Source organism: Topomyia yanbarensis, chromosome 2 (genome assembly GCF_030247195.1).
Source record: "Topomyia yanbarensis strain Yona2022 chromosome 2, ASM3024719v1, whole genome shotgun sequence".
Taxonomy (NCBI): Eukaryota; Metazoa; Arthropoda; class Insecta; order Diptera; family Culicidae; genus Topomyia; species Topomyia yanbarensis.
Genome location: NC_080671.1, coordinates 418,351,542 through 418,373,456, shown reverse-complemented (window position 1 = coordinate 418,373,456; position 21,915 = coordinate 418,351,542). Strand labels below are relative to the sequence as shown.

The 21,915-nt window shown below is 40.0% G+C and overlaps 3 protein-coding genes across 3 annotated transcripts in view; 1 reads left to right on the top strand and 2 right to left on the bottom strand.

Moving 5' to 3' along the window:
* LOC131685206 (E3 ubiquitin-protein ligase RNF13) overlaps window positions 1-10,118 on the bottom strand; it is a 52,551-nt gene extending 42,433 nt beyond the window's left edge. Inside the window, exon 1 of the mRNA XM_058968767.1 lies at window positions 9,470-10,118. The gene's annotated coding sequence lies outside the window, so the exon portion shown is untranslated. The remainder of the gene's footprint in view (window positions 1-9,469) is intronic.
* Window positions 1,136-1,933, bottom strand: LOC131680922 (uncharacterized). Its single transcript, XM_058961638.1, has one exon. It carries the CDS (start codon window positions 1,931-1,933, stop codon window positions 1,136-1,138), a length of 798 nt encoding a protein of 265 aa, XP_058817621.1.
* A 6,131-nt stretch (window positions 10,119-16,249) lies between the features above and the next one.
* The window catches only part of LOC131685204 (uncharacterized), a 55,710-nt gene continuing 50,044 nt past the window's right edge, over window positions 16,250-21,915 (top strand). Inside the window, exon 1 of the mRNA XM_058968764.1 lies at window positions 16,250-17,895. Coding sequence (XP_058824747.1) covers window positions 17,175-17,895 — 721 coding nt within the window. The 5' untranslated portion in view covers window positions 16,250-17,174. The remainder of the gene's footprint in view (window positions 17,896-21,915) is intronic.

Here is a 21,915-nt window from a genome sequence, read left to right as displayed (position 1 = left end):
ATACGGCGATTGATCTCTGGCATTGACGAAGCATAGATCTAAAATCCGGTCGTTCTCGTGCGTGGTGCTGTTGATCTGCTGAAGTGTAGCCGTGCTATAGCCATCCAGAAGAGTGATGCTGCCAGGATGAAAAACAGATTCGTCTGGGTCGGGTTGTAGAAATCCGTTATGAACGGAACGCCACTTTATTGTAGAAAGGTTGAAATCGCCGATAATCATGATTTCGTCAGTGAGTTGCGCCATCGCGGAAACAGAAGACAATGATTCAGAATGAGAATCAATTAGTGCAGAGTCGCGAATTTTATCGGGAGGGAAATAAACCACACATATATATAATGTTCGATTTCCCAATTTTATCGCTGCCCATACTTGTTCGATGCAGCTCCAAGCGTCATTTGTTATATGTTGAACTTTTAATCCACGACGCACAGCGAGCAAAACACCGCCACCGGAGGATTTGTTGCTGTTGAGAGGGCTACGATCACATCTGAGAACCTCGTAGTCAGAGCAAATCACCTGGCTGGAAAGAGTCTGCTCGTTTAGCCATGTTTCTGTCAATGCGATGATGTCGTAACAGCAGTCCGAGGTAGCTAGACGATAGGTATTTGCACAGGAATTCATGCCTCCCACATTTTGATAGTATAAGTGGATGGGCGACGATTTTAGGCACGGAAGGCTGACCGGCACTCCTCGATTCATTCGTCTGGAATGTACATCGGGGCGATTGGAATGACTGCTAACAGTGGAAGGAGCGGGTGAACTGCATGAATTGGTAGCACTCGTGATGGAAGTTGGAGTGCTCCTCAGGAGGTTTCCAGCTGACGGCTGACAGCGATGACTCATTAATTGACAGTCGGAAGCATTCGAGCTAGAACAAACAGTTCCATCAGGAAAAACGGTTGATTCATCAACATAATTTTTAAAATACTTGCCAAAGAGGGCAATTTGGAAGTCCCCCTCTCCATTCCCAGACACAGGGCCGGGACGACTGAAGATACTGCTGACTGCAAGGGGCACGACTGTGCTGGGAGGATAGGGGGATTCCATATTGCTTTCTACGGTGCGTCCCGGTTGCCGTTGATCAACAGGCGAATTGTCGGTGCGTGGTCTAAAATAACTGCTATTTGCGATGGATTTATCCCAGTCGAGGTGTTTTCCGAAACCCATGTTTCCCGTCATTATTACGTTCTTGCCGAAAGTCGATGAACTCGCGGAAATACATCCCATCCGGCCAGGTATCGGCATTGAGAGCCATTTCACGAAGTTGAGGGTCAACACCAATTTTGAAAGAAATGAAATTAAGCCCGCTCAAATTTGCGTCTTTTTTCACTAACTTCTTCACTTCGACCGGATCGTCCGTTGAAAGGCACTCCTTAACCATAGCACCAACCTCAGCTTCGGAAACGGTGGTAGCAATTCGCGACAAGTAAATCCAGCATTTACTGGTAGCGGGTTGAACAGTGATTGTGGGTACCTTTGCTACATCACCCTTTTTCTTGCCACACGTTAGACTGGGGACATCGGATTTAGAAGGAAATTTATCATCCTCCGTCTCGCGAGCACGTTTGGCTCCAGCTCTATTTGGAACGGGCCATGATATGGGAGTTGCGGGCAATGTCGTTGCGGATTCCACTGATTTTCTGGTTTTCTCCATTTCAGCCTTTAATGCTTCAAGCGCAGTTTTATGTGTGTCGGTCAGCAAACGGAACGCTTCGCTCAATGCTGTAAAAGCTGCATTCACTGCGGAGGATTTCATCAAATCCACACAGCTGTCGCAAAGCCAGAATATATTCGCTGAGTCGTTAATCATGTCCAATTTTGGACGAGTGAGCGTTGAACACGATAGATGCATGATTCTGTCGCAGAATCCTTGGCATTTCAGCTGATTCAAAGTGGTTACCGGCTCGGAGCACTGCAGGCAGATCGAATCCATTGCGAATAGCCTACAGGTAGGCAACAGTAGCTACTTCGGGAATAAGCTTTCCCGATATGCATCCACGGTTTCACCACAAGGATTCTATCACTACCGACGACACTTTGGGAGAACAAAATGTTTATCAATTGTCACCGCACGACCAAGAATCACAAATTATCAGTCAATTGATCAATAACTGCAGCTTAGGCGAGGGCATAAACTCTATTCTAATTGAGAAATCACTTAATATACACAAAAAAACGATCCAAAATACGAGAACGAAAATAAACAAACTGATTCACAACAGTGTTACCAGTATAACCAGTTTCCGCATAAGCCAAGAGCTTCTCCTCTTAAATCAAATAATAACCATATTATTAAATTCAATGGATTGAATTTAACGTGGTCAGATCAAGTTAAATACTTGGGTTTGATTTACGATAAAAAACTCACTTTTAAGGATCACACTGAAGGAATCCAAACAAAATGCAACAAATATATAAAATGTTTATACCCTCTTATAAATAGGAATTCTAGACTCTGCCTAAAGAACAAACTATTAATTTATAAACAAATATTTTGACCGGCAATGCTATATGCTGTGCCAATCTGGGCAAGTTGTTGTGCTACTAGGAAGAAAACGCTTCAAAGGATTCAGAATAAAATTCTGAAAATGATTTTGAAGCGTCCTCCCTGGTTTAGCACAAATGAGTTGCACAGACTCGCAAACATAGAAACATTAGAAATTATGACGAACAGTATTATAAGCAACTTCCGACAAAAATTGTTGCGCGATTAGCTCTCTTTATAGTTTATAAGTTAGTTTATAAGATTTTTTTAGCTCCTTATTCACAAGACAAGTATGTTTCAAACATACTACTGAAAAACATACTTAACTGCGAAAGCATATTAAATCTTAATAATAATTAACTGAACCATGTAAACAAATGGGGTGAAAAGTCACCACTTGTGGCTGAACACCCAGTATACTAAATTAGAAATGTAATGCAAACAAAACATTATAATCAAATAGAAAAAAAGCAAGGGACCATTCACATATTCCGTAACGCAAAAATTTCCCAAAATAGACTCCCCCCATGCAACAAGTTATCACAAATTTCTCTATCACACCTCCCCTGTTACGTAATAAATTCATTAAAAAAAATTGTACTACAGTGAAAACGTGTTAGTTAATGTTATAACTATAACCTAATATATCATACAAAGTACACTTTAAAGATTAAAATTATTATCGTATGTCCTTTTGGCACAAGTGTATAATTCATCAAAAATAATTTTATTATATGAAGGATGTAACAGACTTGTGAAACCATAAAAACAAATTCGTACTAAGTACAGGAAAATAGAAAGACTTAATCAAACCGCGAGTAAACATATTATGTTAGTTAATTGGTGAAGACCAATTAACTAACATATGTTTACGGTCAGGGTCGCGCACGTGTACAAATTAGATAACTGCAGCTACCTGTCAAACAAATGCTTGAACACACAGAAATAAAACGCAAAAGACAACCGATCACCACGATGACTCGATGTGCTAGTATCCATGTGTTGGAAGCAAGCGATGTAGAAATGATTGTTCGTATCCCTATTTAAAGCTTCAAAAAATGTTTCGAATAAATATCCATTGTTAAATCACTTGAGCAAATTTTACGTAGACAAGTTTTCAATGATCTAAATGTTCAAAAAGTGGTTTCAAAGGATAGACATAGAAAGCATAGAAAATAAAAACTTTTTTATCCCTTTATGGGCAGCTAGGGTCGAGGGTGATGTCTAGCTGATTTCATACATTCTTTACCTATCGGACGAAGCTATGGTGCCTTGAGCACAGTCAACGCAGATCCAAGGCCATGATTGAAATGATAAGTTCTGCGTTTGAGATGCACTTTCCCCGGTTGCCAGACGAATAACTGTAATTATTGCGTGTGACTGTGTATGTATGAGTCTAATTGTGATTCCTGTGGTGGTGTGTGCGCGGAAGGTGTGAGTTTTAGCGTTCGAGTCCAGGGGTGCATATCTGTTTGGGTTGGCGTGGGTGTTCACTAATTGCGTAGTAGTGTGATTGCGAAGGGCTTAATGCTTAAGACCTCATTTGTAAGTTTATAGGTGTTACAACGTTTACTTGACTACCGGGTGTTTTAATATTAGCGAAACCGCGGACATAAGTATGTGTAGATATTGCAATTGCATGATCGCGTTTGTGACCAGGTTTGTGTTATCGCGAAGGCCACGAGCGTTTGTGCGTTTGTACGTATGTGAGCAGATAGGGTATAGTATAGAGATATAGTAATAAAAGGAATCATAACATGCCGAGTAAAGAAAAGATAATTGGTGCGTCGCGGTTGCATGTTCGCCCCTGCCTATCGTGGCGAAGGACTCAGACATTTGTATGGTAGCGTATAATGGCGTGCATGAAGCTTCGCGTGTATAATGAAAAAGGGGGTGTAACATAAACTTAGTAACATGACAAGTTTCCCGAGGCACCAAGAATTGCCATAGGTGGCCAATGAGGTCGAAACGATTTGGACATGCTTCTCCAGGTAACTTTGCACCCATATTAACTTATTTTGCGTCATTTTAAAATCCTAGTGTTTTCAGATTATTCGGAAATTTACTGTATGACCGCACATACCTGTATCTCTGAAACCGGATCTTCAAATTAATAGCAACTTATTGGAGCGTTATATTGTTCGTTTTACACTGAGTTTAAACAAACCGATATAGCCAACGTCGAAAATTTTTAAAGACATTATCTGACACACACATACACAGACATACATACAGACAAAAATTTTCCGATATCGACACACTGAGTCGAATTGTCACTTGCTTTATATAACGAACCTAACATCTTTGCTTGGATCTTTAGACGAGATACCTGGAAGTATTTTTTCGCATTCCTTGAACGTTATTTCATATCATATTATACTGAAAAATAATGAAAGTGCTCTTGAGATATAATATTTTGAGATTTTTTTTTATTTTTTATTTCGATTAAAGAGGTTTTAACCTTAAGGTCATTAGCCTCTTCGGGTTAGAAAAATCTCTTATGAAAAATTTCTAACGCTATGTGCGGAGTCGGGAATCGAACCCAGGTGCGCTGCGTACAAGACAATCGATTTACCAACTACATTACGCCCACCCCCAATTTTGAGAAATCAATATCACTTAATTCGCTGCAAAAATATCATGCGTTTACATAGGAGTGCATTAGTTTGGAGTTGTATGAGCTTTTAGCATCATTTTTTCAAATTCAATAATTTAAAAAAAAGTTTATGGAGTACACTCGCTATTTGCAGAATGTTAAGTTAAAATGTCCAGGAAAATCGATAGATCAGTTATTCCGTCCAAAGAACAAACACTCAGTTTTTGACCCTAAGACCTGAATTGTAACATTCCAGCACTCGCAGTCGTTGCGTTTTCTTGGTACACCACCTTCAGCAACTCTTGTGAAATCTTCTTTGAGCATAAGCGCTGCTCAATTGGTGCATGCGGTTGCCTTAGGTTTAACGTAGAGTAGAGGGCATTTTCCATATTAACTGGTTACCTGCGTGGTTCACTCGTCCGACAAGTTGGAAAAAAATCTGCTCATGAAGCGATCCCCAGGTGAAGGTTGCAGAAGATTGCAATTCAAATTTGTGCTAATTTTATTATTTACGTTGGTAGATTTAACTCTACAGATGTCTTTGCCTTTCTCATATAAAGAAAAACTATGCAATGATTCTAAAAAACGACTTTTAACCCGAAGCCCGTAAGGCCGAGTGTCATGTACCATTCCATTAAATTCGTTGATATCGAAAAATGTCTGTGTGTTATTTAAACTCACACAAGTTTCTCAGAGATGGCTGAACCGATTTAGCCATGCTTAGTCTTAATTGATAGGTATAACGCTCCCATAAGCTGCTGATGAATTTTTAGTTGATTCGACTTCCGGTACCGGAGTTACGGGTGTAAATTTGCGGTCCCACAGCAAAGTCCCACAAAGGTTGCAACATTACTTGGATTTGCGGGTCTAGATTACTAATGATGAATTAAAGTAGCTTGACCACGTTGGTCACCTATGACGGCTCTTGATACCCCGACCAAGGAACTCGCCAAGTTCCTAAGCTGATATGGTCGGTGTTAAGTCAGACCGGACTAAGTCGCAAAACATCAAAAAATGAGATAATGGTAACAATGGATAATGAATTTCCTCAGCTACATTCGACTTTTGACAGATTTGAAATATGTAACCACAAACAAGAATTATGGCAAAAAATAATTTCCAATTATAACGTAAAAGATTCTGCGATTCAAACTTTAAACCCGTTCTTCTCGAAACCAATATTTTGTCACTTAGTCCGGTCTGACTTAACACCGACCATTTCACACTATTTACCAGCGAATTCTTGACCGATTATTACAAATTTTGATTTCAATTGAAAGATACAGTAATCCCATTAGCTACTATTGAACTTCATTCGGATCTGACCCTTGGCTCCGGAGTTACAGGTTGGTTAGTAAGGTCACACTGGAATTTCCTATACTTCAGAGGCTAAAAATCTATTGGAATGATCACCAAATTACATCGATTCGCAGGTCTAGATCACTGATTGCCAATCATACATTCTTTGAATATATTGTCCACTATCGACAATTCCGGAAGTCACGGTTTCAGAGCATATTCCACAATTAAGTTCACATCGATTATTCGATGATGTCTAAACCGAATTTCTCAAACCATGTCTCAAATGGAAGGTACAATATGCAGTTGGGTATTGCATCCCCCTTACTCTTACATCTATCCCCTTCATTACCCCCTCCCCTCTTGGACCACCCCCACATTCGTTTTTCTTTATCCACTCCGCAAACCTAAATAAGATAAAGGATATCTGATGCATCCTCGTCTCCCATTGTCATTGTATTATAAATCATATGATGTAGCGGATAAACGAAGAATATGCCAACAAATACAATATTAAAAATCCCCATCAGAATCAGGTTCATTTACAATATCATTATTTTGTATAGTATTCTCTACATCCTTCCTATCACTGTCTAGAGTCTTTGGTTTCGTCCAGAATACTTTTCTGTTCCAGCAGGTAAAATTCTCTTGAAGTTTCGTTTAATCCACTAATGTCCATAAACATAATGGCGTGGATTGCCATTCTGCTTAAGGCGAGTGCCTTTTGCTTGCAGTACATCAGCCGTTCCTTCGCCGCAACAGCCAATAGATTCCCCGCTTTCGCTAATTCACCGACATGAATAGAGGCGCATCTTTGGCTCAACCTTTGCGCTTTACAGGCCTTTTTTACCAATCGGACGGTCGAAAGATGAAGGCACCGGATCTGGCAGATCTGTTTCGCCTCTGAGTGATTTCTAGAATAAAAATAATGGAAGCAATAATACTGGTTGAAATATCAAAAAGACATACCTTTACTGTATGATACTGCTGCCATTTCGGGGCACCTTGCAGTATGCTATAGCAGTGCATTAAAGTGAAAGGAGACTGTTCCGTAGTTTCAAATAGTGCAATCGCTTAAGAAATCTTCAGGAGACGCCCCACTTGCACTCCGGCAACGGTTCTCAATTTGGGCAACACAACCTGCGAACTTGCTTGCCATTTTACTAATGAGATGCCATCTAGCTTTAGTTCAACTAGGGGCGCGCAGTTCAGGATTACCTGGAACATGATTTTCCTTGCAGATCTTTAGGAAACGATCGAACACCCGATCGTACAATGTTTTTTTGTGCGCTGGTTAATGCCGATGCTAGCGTGTTGCGCTGTATTCAACCAAGCAGCGCATAATGGTACGCCCTCCTACGTGCTTCAATTTGTACTTCGTTTTGAAACACTCATTTTCAATCGAATGTTATCGAACTTGTCACTCGGAAACAAAATTTAATTACGCGAGATGCACACGAAGCAAAACAAACGAGGTTTTCAAATAGCAGCTGCGATGTGTTGCTAAATTTATGAATTCGCTACTACCCGAAGCATGGATTGCTGTTTCTTGCACCCGAATCCTCGGAGCGGTTGCTGCGTTGCGGTGAAGGCTGCCAAATGCTGTCCAACCAGGTATAGCAACGACTACGTTTGGGCGCTTACAACGCCGGTAGTCTACCTGACCGGTCATCATCAACGTGTTGGTTGCGGCGGACAACAGACGTATCCCGAGCAAATTAAAATTGGCTCAAACACCATACAATCCCTTAAAAAGACCATAAAATTGAATATGATCCGCACCAACTCGGTGTAGTAATTATACCAATCCAAAGAATCGGTAGCGATGTCGGTATACATGTTGTTGTTTAGTCATGGTTTTAACCTCTGTGGGCCATTCGTCGTAAGTGTCGGAATAGAGTTTGGACTAAAAAATTCCGATCTGTTCAGTTGCTATCAGTGCTATTGGTCGAAACTGGTGGTTACGAGATCAACGAAGGAATCGGGACATGGTTCGTGGAGAATCGTACAAATATCTCGAATTTCTAGCTTCCGGGATTCGCCACAGCGACATCAAGCTTAAGCTTCGACATAAGTTTTTGCGTCTAGTGAACTATGTCTTGAAAACTTTCCTGAACTCGGGGAATAAGCCGTTTAGACAAGCAGAAATGAGCCGTCCTCAGTTCGCACTGAAATTGTTAAAATTCCTACGAGATGAATCTACCAAAAAAATCAACAATTAGCAGGTCCAACATGTCCCTACACCCAAGTGAATCGAACATCAAATCCACCAGCCAACAGTTACTATGATAACGGTCAAAGGTAACATACCCAGCACCATCACGCCCTTTCAAATATTGGGAATTTTACTGTTTAAAATTAAGAGCAATACTTCGATACCATCACACCCGACCAGGATTTAATTGTTCTTTGTATATCATGTGGCAGTGGAAATCTTAACTCCCAGCAGCTATCAAACAGTTCAGATTTGGTCTAACACTGCGTCGGTGTGATTAGACCTTCTGTTTGGGCCTTCTCAACTTCATTCGACATGTGTTATCTGTACATTCAAACATTGTCCACTGAATTCTGCCTTTAAAAACAAATATTTTATACCGCACAGTAAGCGGCCCTTACACGTTCAATATTTTTGTCAATACTAGAGAGTATTGACAAAAGTATTGCACGTGTAATGGAAAGAAGTTGTATTGACGATGTGGATTTCAAACGGGACTGAAATATTGTATCAATATCGCAGTATTGACAAAAATATTGAACGTGTGAGGGCTGCTGTACCCATCCAGACGCAAAATCCTTATCCCAGCTGGAACAAGTTTGTAACAAGATAGAGCAAAACAAACTCTACCCCAGCAAGCATCAGGTTAGAACGATTATTTTTTTCTCCGCTCACAAGCAACGACCGTCCTTGAAAGCAGCGAACATGCAAACAATCGTATTATGCCGTAGATTAGTCGTTCTCGGATGGATTCTACGTCTCATGGCATCGCAGGCAGAAACAGTGATTTCGTAACTGTAATCCCTTATCTTGCATTTCGCTGGACAAAAGCAAAGGGCATCTGCTGTGCTAATTACACGAATTTGTCTCTTACCTGCGGCAAAAAATTTCTGCAACCGTTCCTCGATAGGTGTCAGTTTGTGATGATTGATTTTCTGTCCCCAATTTTTTCCAACATAATAATGACCCCAGCTCCGACTTGATAGGTCCAGCCGCCTGTGAGAAGACGAATGCAACGAAGCAACCAATGCTAATCAAATTATTCCACTCTCGCCGAATGACTTTTAATCCATTGCGATTTTTCACGTATCAATCAGCACTAATTTTCCTCTGTTTATCGAACCGAGTCCACTACCGCGACTCTACTCAACACCATCGGATATGACGAAAACCGTCATCACAAAATTATCGTCACCACCAACAACAGCTCGAGTCGCCATTGTGCTATTCCACCACTCATATTTTGCTGCAGTCAGGGAACAAAAACAAAGCAGCCTCGCTGGATATTCCTCGCTTGAAATGGAAAAAAACGGCTGCGAAAGTAACGAAAAAGCCTCACATTTTATCACCGAAACGAGTGGAAAACATGAAACATGACTAGCGAACTGCGATGAAAAATTAGGATGAAATTGTTTTTCACTTGAATTTTTTTCTCTTTGATTATAGGATTATAAAACTACGCCACACACGGAACCGTTTTGAGTCACTGTCGATCGCGAAGTGGATGGAAACTTCAGTGCACGAATAAAAGAAAATGTGTGTGTGCGGAGCAAAAGCAACACTGCGAGAGGAGAAGGATCGGACAAAAGGAATCGAAACAGAAAAAACAAAATCTTGACAGCTGTTGAAACGTAACGCAATAACGTGTGAGGGGTACACGCCACCGAAAAACTACCTAAAATTCAGTACTTTTGACTCAATCTCGTGGTATCGTGCAGGAAGATAAAATTAGGTAAACCGTGTTGAAGGTAGTTTCCATTAAACTACGGCAAAAATAATAACTCAAACTTGAGTTTAATTTACTTAAATTTAAGTTGAATTTACCTAATTTTGAGTATACCCCAAACAACTTAAAAGTACCTTACTGCACGGAAGACCTCGACTGAGTCGAATCTCTTGTTTTGTTTTTGACAACACTACACGGAAACGAAAAACTACCTAAAATTGATTTCCTTTGACTCAATCTCATGGTATCGTGGGGGAACTTAAAATTAGGTAAACCGTGTTGAAGGTAGTTTTCATTTAACCACGGTAAAAATTACAACTCATTGATAGGTTTTTTATACTCAAATTTAAGTTGAATTTACCTAATTTTAAGTATACCCCAAACAACTCAAAAGTGCCTTCCTCCACGGAAGACCTCGTCTGGGTCGAATCTCTCGTTTTGTTTTTGACAACACTAATAAGTGCGAAAGCGACGGACAACTCAAAAGTAAGTCAAAAGAACTTATTCTGCAGGTTGTTTTATTTAACCGTGTAATAAGTGCGAAAGCGGCGCACAGCTCAAAAGTACCTAAATTTAAGTTAAAAGAACTTATTCTGTAGGTTACTTTATGGTTGCGTGTAGCGACCTGTGTACACACACAGAAAACTTGCATTACCTAGCAGTAGGTAACTTTAAATCTGTGCATCCTACTTCCTCCAACGAAAAACGAAAGAGAGGGAGTCCAAATTTACCCAAAAATAATGAGATATTCCCCAAAGCCGACTAAACTTCATCCCATTAATTTTGAGTAAAAAATCATTCCCCCTCCCTTGTTTACGGGCAGTGAAATAAGGACAGCAAATTAAAATTTCCTATTGGCAGGTAATGGGTTTTAAGTGTGTACCTACTGGTAGGTAATTGATTTTAAGTGTGTACACACTTATTTCACTACCGGAAAACAAGAGAGAGGGAATGATTTTTTTACTCAAAATTAATGGGATGACGTTTAGTCGGCTTTGGGGAACATCTCATTATTTTTGGGTAAATTTGGACTTCCTTTCCCTCGTTTTTCGTTGGAGGAAGTAGGATGCACAAATTTGAAATTACCTACTGCTAGGTAATGCAAGTTTTCTGTGTAGTGACGAATGGATGTACAAAAACTAGGCTACGTGCTTCAGAAATGTTAGCATGTAAATTAACTACCTAAATTGCAATATGATTTAAAAAAAAATTTAACAAGAGTAAACGTAACTGTAAACAATGAAAAACCCGCGACGGCAAGAGCGCTCACCACCACTATTGTAATTTCTCTCACCGACATCCTAACATATGACTTTCAAACATTTCCCTGCACTGAGAAACAGGAATATGCATAGTTTGCATACTTTCTATTCCCGTATCTTATATTCTGCTGTAATTTTTATTCATTTTCATGCATAAACTTCTACTAAGCATTCAATGAGTGGATAGACTGAATATGTCCAATGCATAAAATTTACAGCAGAAACAAGCCTAACTATACTAGCACATATTAACGACAGAATCTTCAGACTAGAGCATTTACTGATTCAATACATGTTCACAGTACTGTCGTATACTGATCTTATTATTTTATCGCTAAAATTTCGAATATCAAACAAAACTTTTTTTTTAATTTTAGCTTCTATATTTTATCGACTTGGCTTAAAGTTCTGGCTAGTATGTAGGTATCATGTTTTTCTTCAAGTCTAATCCACATACAGTCTCCGTTAAGGTGTGGCAAACCTATCCCCCTCAATACACCGATTGAACTTCTTTAGGAAAAACTCAATACAGAAGTTAGAAAACTACGGCCAAAAAATCAAACTTATGTCCGGAACTGTCCTAAATCGGTGTAAGAATGAATAATTTTTGACCGGAAGTTTAAGATATTGGAAAACTAGCCATATACAGTGAAATAAAAAACGAGAGTACTTATATATTTATTCGATGTACGATTGGACTTCTGTTCATACATTATGACAAATTGGGATTAGAACTTGATTCGGTCTGTTTGGACAGACCACGAAATAGTATACTGTCACAGAACCAAATATCTTTAGCAGGAAAAAATCACAAAAGCGCCCGAATGCGTGATTTCGCTCACTGTACACGGTGCAATACATTTTTTGTATATATTGATAGACGAGCGGAATTTTCACATCAAAAACAGGCAAGGCCTCTTCATCTTTCACCTTTCTCGTCAGAACATTTTTATGGTTGAAAACCCTTCTTTATTCATCTCTAAATCGATTCTGTATATTGATGCGTTGATTTGAGCATTAATCGAGGAAAGGATGGGATTTATCAAACAAGAGTTCCCTTAGCGTAATAATTCTCGAAAAACCATAAAACGGTATTGAAAAAAGCCGCTTTAATAAAGAGTAGCCAGATTAGCTGAATATAAAGGGAGCATCGCCAACAAGCGTTCGTAATGCATAATGTTCTATCCTGCGTACTACATTTAGGCATTCTTTATATTTTCAAATTTACATATTTGTTTATTGTCTGTATTTCATCAGACAAAGTAATCTTAATGAGGTAAATGTAAGAGATATTCAATCTCCTGAATGTGTTTTTAGAATTGAGACGTGGACATACCAAAAAATAATTAATATTCCCCTGATACGAATGGACGAACTTTTCTGCTCATTGGTTGATTACATTCCTAAAGATTTTGATGAAATTCTAGTTGTAACATGGATGGGCCTTGGTCATCCTGCTCCTTGCACGGAAATCAAGCAACGTTAGAAGAAGAGAGCAGTGGACATCGTCGTTTAGCAGTTCAACAACGAAGGTTACACTCGTTGAGTTTTATGCATTCGTTCGAGCCGACATCTATCGGGATGCAATGAAAATTCAAAGGATTTACACCACGGTACATTCCTGAGGTTATGTTGATAAACTTTTTTTTTAATCCGCTCGTTTCTTATGTTCCATGTCAAGTCATTTGGCGCCCAGACAACCGGCAAAGTTTTTGTTTGACGCGCGAGTGAGCAATGGAGCGACTTTAGACATAGATTTGGATCTGTGAAATCCAGGGCTTTTTGAGATAAGCCAAGCTGCCATTACCTGCCAGCAGGTAATTTTAATCTGCTGTCCTTATTTCGCTACGGGTAAACAAGGGAGAGGGAATGATTTTTTTTACTCGAAATTAATAGGATGAAGTTTAGTCGGCTTTGGCGAATATTTTATTATTTTTGGAAAAAATCTCTCTCTCTCTCTCTCTCTCTCTCTCTCTCTCTCTCTCTTTCGCATTGGAGTGGGATACACCGATTTCAGATTACCTACTGCTAGGTAATGCAAGTTCTATAGTGAGAGTAGAAACAAAGTTTTGGATCTAGTAGAAACCAAGGTCCGCCATTTGACTTACCTTACTCACAAGAGCATCATTGGTAGCCAAATTTTATCCTTGTAACGATTAAAGCTCATTACAGTATACTTGGCGATGTTGTCGACTAGATTATTCTGTTAACACCAGCCGACAAACGTGCCGAGCAGTGCTTGCCACTGAATGCAGTCTTCCACATAATGCACCATCACATAGATCTTCGGCTTAATTCTAAAAGAAGTAAAAAAGTCTCTGTGGAGTGGGAATAAGAACTTCTGCTTATGAATGCAACCATTGTTGGCCCTTCATACAGCGATAAATTGAACGTCGTTTGCTAGCAGCATTGCGCTTTGCTATTAACCTATCCTATATCCTAGCGTATGAAATTTCATACGCAAAACTATCCATCGTTTAACGCGTATTTACTGCATAATTTTGGCATCTAACTGCTTTATTATTGCACTAATGGGATCATTACACCTCATATTTCATTGTGAAACAAGACAACTGCCATTTTTTATAATTTGTTTACATTTTTGAACCGTGTTTAGTTGGGGCAAATGACGGCTGAAAAATAAGCAATACATTTAATTGAATTTTATTGTTGGAATTCGTGCTAATAATTCCATTATGTGACAAAACGTTCCTACAGATGTAAAGGAATTGTTGTCTATCAGAAAATCCGAAGAAATATGTCAAACAACCTTAAATTTGTTGTTTTTATTTAAGCGTACGAAATTTTTTGCACGAGATATTTTCATTCTCAAAACCATTTTAAGCGATGATTTTGTTTTTCCCATAATCTTTGATACATTTTTTGGTGGAATTGAAGATATCACTGCATTTGGCTCACTTTTTTGAAACCCCTGGGTTATAATGGGTTAAAAGCAACTACAGAACCATTCGCGTAGCCTTTGCACTGATGGTGGGATCATTACAGCATTAGCATCATCAATTAAAGTAAGTAATGAAAATGTTTAAAAATACTTCTATAGGGATCTTTAATTTGGAAAAATTGTGCCAGTTTTTCATATGTATTGATAGCGGGTGTCCTTACGAGTACACTCATATCATTCTTAAACCTTAATTATTCTTTTAAGATTTTTAAATTTAAAAAAAAAACCAAATTAAATTCAACCAGCAAACTGACAGTTGTCCTACTAAATGATGTATCTGCAAATGTCTCGTTCGCCTCATTGTTAACCGGGACAGCACCCCACACAGCATGATCTGGCAAGACGGTTACAGGTGTGCACATTTTTTTCTGTGTGTGAGTGCGGTTGTCATTTTTCTTTGATGAAGCCGAAAAAACAAGAGGATATGAAGAAGAAAAGCACAAACAAATGACGTGGGCCTTTCTGTTGCCATAAGTTTTCTTTCGGTTCGGTCATGGTTTATTTAATCGATTTTTTTCGAAGTAAAAAGTGTCCCTAAGTGTTCTAATAGGCAGATCCGAGGGAAGCTCGGCCTTTTCTCACTTTTCATCGTGCGCCAAAGAATCAGGATGCTCGTTCGTTCACTTCAAGGGCCCCGGCCGCCATGCTTAATTTTGCAAGTATTAAACTAATACACTCAAAAGTGTCACATGTTCCCACCTTTCTCCCATCTTGATGATCTGGTACATTGTCAATCCGCTAGCAACCTGCCATCCCAAGTTTCATCTGCAAACTATGGTAGATCTGATAAGGCAACCTATAGGGTCGTGCAAGTCGCATGGGTTTGGATGTGTTATTGTCCTAAAAGGAAACAAACTAAAACATGTTTTTTCAATAGTTTCGGGCCAAAAAATTGAAAAAGGACTGAGATATTAACTCACGGTACTAATCTGCATCAGAATATGCCTTGACCCGCACACCCCTAAAGATCCCTATTGTACTTTATAAGGTACCTAATGTAATCAATGTCGATGTGTACGTACTTGAAGTATTTAAAGTACAGCTTGACGGCAATTATTTTTTTTGCATATTTAAAGTATGAAGGCGCTGTTCTCAAAACCGTTTCAGTAATTAAAGTATAACGAATTTGCCGCGCACTTTTTTAAATTTTTGCCGTTCTTAATGTAGTTTATGGTTCTTAATGGTACTTAAATAACTAATTATGTAAGATTTTTGGCACTGCGTCGTATTGAAGATTTTGTGCTTGCCCCTGGATCCAGCTTTGCTACAGAGGTATCAAAGATTGATTCCAATTGTGCGCGATAGGTAGACTTTTTTGACTTTACTCTTTGTGTAACTGTACTCTATAAACTGTGGGTTTAACTGGGTGGTATTTGTGCGATATTCAATGGTTGCGATATAGAAGCACCTAAAACAATCCAATACTGGCTAAATTTAATGCACATAATTAGATATCGCATCGGTCAACATCACATTTTTTTTGCTGTGCATATGGTAACGCACCAAACAAACATATCGAGTAACGGCGATAAACATTTTTCTGATCGCTTTGTTTTGCTCGTAATTTTCACTCGGTACTTGTCAATGAATTCAGCGCACCTCTTTTGCTCTCTTTCATTCTGTTCAAGTGCAAGCGAGTCTGATATATGCAGTATGCGGACTCTGTCGTTTTTCTTTCGGCCGATCATTCTTTCCGTAGTTGTCAAACGTGACGGTCGGGATTCGTGTCTTTTCGCGAAAAGAATAGTGAATTGAATAGGAAAAAAAATACAAAAAGCTGCAAATTTGTTTATTTTTCCGGTAAATCTTGCGTGACGTTGCTTTCCAGCTTGAAGGCCGCTGTGCTCCTAGCGAAATTTGTGAACATAGCGGAAAATTGATTTGTCGCGACCCCTCCCCCACTTTTGGAAGGTGGTTGTTTTTTCGATTTTAAACGCGCGTGATTTGAAAAGTACAGGAAGAAAACGTGCAAGAGTGTGATAACAATCACTGTTTTGTTTACAAGTTGCTTATCAGCAGATTGGATTTCGAAAGTGCTGCAGTTTTAGCAGATTTTGTCGTCGGAAAAAGAAGGTGCCCTATTACGTGGTCGTGGTTCTGAACAAGGCAAAAAATGTGAACGAGATCCGTTCGGGCGACGAGAGCAACAAAGCAGGAATCGCGTTTTTTTTGCTTCTCCCATACAGCCGCACACGCTACCAACACCACCAGTCTACCGTCCCCGTCGAACGGCCTGCCACGGCAAGTTCTTCTGTAGCGCACACAAGGGATCGAACCGCACCAGAGCAAGCGTGTCGGGTGGGAGCGGAGCAGGCCTTGGCTTCCGTCATCATCATCATCATCATCATCTGCGGCGGTAGTCAACGGGTGTCAGTGGCAGGCAGAATACGGTTGCTTCGTTACGACCAGCGCTTGCCGTGAGTTTTACGTACCTACTACAACAGTGGCCTGCTGCGCAGCGAGAGCGCTGTGCCCTCCGGTTTCGAGCTTGTTTTCTGCGTCGCGCCGTGGCTGCCACGGTTGGCCAATATCGCCTATACGGACAGCGGTTCATTTGTGATTTCGTCGACGACGAGGGTGATTCGGATTTCGGGTGGCGAGCGATAGTGTTTTTCGTGTGTGAATAATAATGTCTCATTCGGCAGTGGAAGATGGGTCGGATCAGGAGATGAGTTTACCCGGTCAATCTGATGTACGCCTACAAAATGGACCAATGCCATCGTTCAACCAGAGCAACGAGGTGGCCATGCTGAGGGAGGAAAATTGTCGTTTGCTAACCACGTTGATCGAGTATAAAAAGGTACTGGAAAACACCAAGCTTAGATACGGGACGGTAAAGAAAGACTACTATGCGGCAAAGAAAAGGTTGAAACGGCTGTCGGATAAGCTGCAGGTGGTAACCGGAAGTAGCGTACCGGAAGGGACCGGTAGTGAAAGCGGCGAAAGTACACCGGCTCAGCCGGTGACCGGGGATGACGATGTGCGGAAGAAGTGGAAGGAACCAAATGTTAAGGCAGCAGTCAAGCTAAAGGCCGCCATCGGGGTGCACGGGTACCAGTCGCTGATCAAGGATGGAGAGTTGCAGCTGCCCAGTTTGCGAACGATTTCACGCTACGTGGATACACTGAAGAAGGCCGGTTTGAGACCGAACTACGATTTTAATGTGCGCGATTCGGATACGGTGGGGAAACTGTTTGTCGAGGAGGATGATAGCGGCGATGTCGACCATAATAGAAACCAGCAAGATAGGCAGCAGTTGCAGCAGCATCAGCAACAGCAGCAGCAGCAGCTGATGCTGCAGCAACAATCGAGGGAGGCTTCGGATGGAGAGGATGCGGTGAATTTTACCGGTGAGTATTGTTATTGTTGTGCTCACATTCTGCATAAAAGTTTATTTTAATTTGAATATCGAACCAATGGATCATTTTAAGTTTAAGTAAATATCTGATCAAGAAACTTGTGTACATTTTTGTTTAAACAAAGATTGAATCACTTATAAACATTTTACTTAGCAGCCATGAGCGATTTGCATCCGCTGTATGGTTGCGCTTCGATCTGTTATATTCTGCAACGCCGTCTTTAAAGTGAATCTCAAATGAGGAAGTAAAAAATGACCCCTCTTGGGGATCATCAAAGTCACATACTACCTGGCTCAGATCCAAGAGAATATAGAAACTTCATATGGTCGGTGAGATATCTCTTTTTTGCATTTCTGTAAAAGAGTGCTTAGAGCGTCCCTTTAGAGATTGATAGAATTTCTCCTCGTGTTGCTTATACGCGGGACATGACAACAGTTCGTGTAAACTCTCTTCACAGTAGAGACACTTTTCAACATTTCCACTGCAAGAATGATTCCCATGATTTCTTCCTGTATTAATCACACAGGGCATTATTGCTACAATGGGGAGCTGTGTGGTCGAATTGTGGTACAAAGAACCGTACAGATAGATGAACCTTGTCGAAGAATACATAATTTGGCAAAAAGAAGTCTGCGAACGTCAACCTATACCAGTTCACTGGAATCGCTGATTACGTCATTGATTTAAACTTCGTATGTTGGCACGTATACACGGCACGTCTTTGTAAGCATCTTATTTTCAGCAATGATACTTGCAATTACAACACAGTTTATCTAAGTGGACTCTTGAAATTTCGGCCCATGAAGCAATTTTTTGAAAATAGTTGCTTGACAGCAACGTCCCAAATGCCCAAAGCATTAGAAGTATGAATTCCTTATACTGGGCCAGCGGCGTCAAGCACTGTTATCTAAATATTGGCTATTGATGCACTAGAAATAGGAGGATACCGGCATCCATTAAGACTCGTAAATAGCTGGACTGGAGATACCATTTGAAGACTCAGACGACTGCAACATTTTCTTTCATGCTTGACCGGAATGAACCAAATTTTGTGGAGTATCTTTTTAACGTGTATTGTTTACATCCGCTAAGTTTTGTAACTATCAGTGAGAGTTCAGTTAAACTGGTATAAGATCAGCAAACCATTCTCCAAAATTTCCAGGAACGGATGGCGGTATACCACAAGTCGAGAGCTGGACGTAAACCGGGAACAACACGTAAAAAACCGACAGAGTACTGATTGTTCATTTCAAGTGGAATCCGAATATTTCAACGCGCAATTTGCCCAAAATAATGCAAAGTTGCGTCTGGAGGGCCAAGAAACGATCCAGATTGAAAAGTACAAGGCACAGAACTTCCCAAAACGAGACGAGCGACGATGCTGCGTCGTTATAGTGAGGGCTACTTCAAAGCGGATTTTAGGCGTTTGCCGAGTCAGCTGTCGAAATTCATGTCGAAGATGATTTGGCAAGCAATATGCACTTGTGGAAATTATTGTTTTTCTATTAGTTTTTTGGCGTGTTAGCTTGACTGAGCCGCGTGTCTTTCATACTTGCACAATATGTAGATAAACCAAGGGAACCAACCAAAATATATTTCCGCCCGTTGAATCCGGTAGACGCTGTGCGCTACTGCGAGCTCAATTCTTCCTTCTAGGTGGCTAGCTATTTTCAGTGATGTCTACTGCAACATGCGACGATTCATTTCATTGCATCTCGCACATGTCCACGTCATTATCAGTATAGCTTTCTTGCTGCTCACGATCGGATGTATTTGTTTTTTCTTATTTTAACGGCTCGCCAATTTATATATTTCTTTATCCGCGTTTGCTTTATTAGTGGTACTGTCTTTTGGTTTGGAGGCACTAGGTACAATCGTCGTTTCTTAGTGGTACAGTCTTTTGGTTCGGAGGTACTAGGTGCAATCGTTCTTACTGCGTTGTTGGTGCTGCTTGATTTTGAGACTCAAAATGCATCAGTTTTTGAATGGTCTTTAGATTGTGTTTTAGCAGTGCACGTTGAAGACTGTTTGTTGATGTTGATTGTACTAGATTGGTTCTTCTTGGCGATTTTGGGGCATGACTTTCCGTCACGTGACGTCTGGTTATACTGCCGCTCTACACTTAATTTTTCAATGTGTATAGGGAACCCATATTACATGGGACAGTTATGGGTATAGCGGCAGTATAGAACTAGCACGTAGTGATCTAATTGGGATATGTGCACAGTGTTAATTGATTATGGTTGGTTTTTCCCCACTTCATGAGCCAAATTGGAAGAAATAGGTTTGGTTACCCGAACGTCATTGGGAATCACAGGAAAAGGTTTTCGCAAGGTCCCTCGTAACGGATTCCAATTCTCTGTATTACGACATAAATCTTATTGTGGTCTGATAGTGTGCGGTGCTTGGACGCGTAAACGTGCTTTGATTTTGTTTAGGGCTAAACGTTATCAGTACGCAATTACGGACGTGATGGAGCTGAATGTAGGTCATTTGCTCAAGATTAAACTCTATTTTTACTTTTAATAACTGTTAATAACAACTCGTGGACTGCATGTCTAATGCTACTTTGCTTAAAGTACATCGATGTTGCGTTCTCGTTTAGTACGGGCACTTTTATTTTTTGTGGCTTACTTATTACAATGCCTAGTCGTGAGCACGATACTATGTATAACAATTTTTTACTGAATTTCAATCAGTTGAAATTTTAAGCAATCCAAGATGCTGATAGTTCAGCACTTTGCCTCTACTTCATTTGATAGGTTCATTTCAGCTCAAAATTGTCAAATTGACAATGTAATTGTGTAAATTAACATTGCTAACATTTTCGTATTATGGATTGTTGAGCCAAATTTTGATGTATGTAGAGTTTCGCCGGTCAAAAAGGGTAGGTACAATTGATTGTTTGCTTTACTGATAGTTATTGCAAAGCGATTCTAAACTTCTGCTCTGTGAAAGATGAGAGGTTAGACTGGCTACGTGGTTTATTATACTGCCCATAATCGCAAGTCAGTCCAATGTTCTATGCGATTCCCTATGTACATGGGACTGATTTGCGATTATGGGCAGTTTAAATCCATACAACTGCTGCTTAGAAAACTATGTTTAACCCTCGAGCACTCGCGCTGTTGTACCTTGCACAACACTTTGAGATTTTTCATTTACATTTTATCATTTTGTTGCAAAGGCATTTATAAATGCCAAATCTTTACGTATTCCTCAGATAACATGTTTTGGACAAGATACAATCATTTTTGTGCACTCTTATACCTAAAATGCAACAATACAACCTGAAATTGTTTGTTAGAACCAAACCAATAGAAGGCGCGATATGGGAAGTTCGACCAAACAATATTCTGTTCTACAATATCTCGTGATCTCGATCATGTAGAAGGTCACTTCCTTCGGCAAACTTGTTCAGAAGAACGAGAGCTACACTATGCAAGATAAAATAGCTTGAAATAAAATTCTGCCGCTAGGTGGCGTCAGTGAGCATGTTATTTTTTCAGCTTAGTGTATCTCAAGATCTAGATTTTTTTGAAAGCTAGTATCTTCGAGGAAGTTGCAAAGCAAATCAAAACCTATGAGATGGCACAATGGCTGCTCCAGAAAACTGCCGTTAGGTAGCCCTAGTGAGCATCTCAGTTGTTCAACCTAATGTATCTCAAGTTCCTGATTTTTTAGCGAGTCAGTGCATTCGGCAAAGTTGCTCACGAGATCAAAACCTTCGAGGTGGTATATCGAAAAGTATGAGATTCTTCCACTAGGAGGTGCTAGTGAACTTGAACAGGTAATTTTTCGACCCACTGTATATCAAATTCCTGATTCTTTGGAAGGTTGCTTTATTTTTTCTGCGAGCTAAAACCGATAATGGTGAATGTCACCAAGGGAAAGAATAAATCGATGATATTCTGAAAATAAGCTGTCAGATGACGTTATTCTTACTCAACAAAACTAAATTTTTAACACTGATACAATGGTTATGAAAATATATTTATTCATGATTTTGGA

What these genes read in the sequence shown, in the direction of transcription:
- LOC131680922 (XM_058961638.1), bottom strand. Translation starts at nt 1,933, where the DNA reads ATGGATTCGATCTGCCTGCAGTGCTCCGAGCCGGTAACCACTTTGAAT.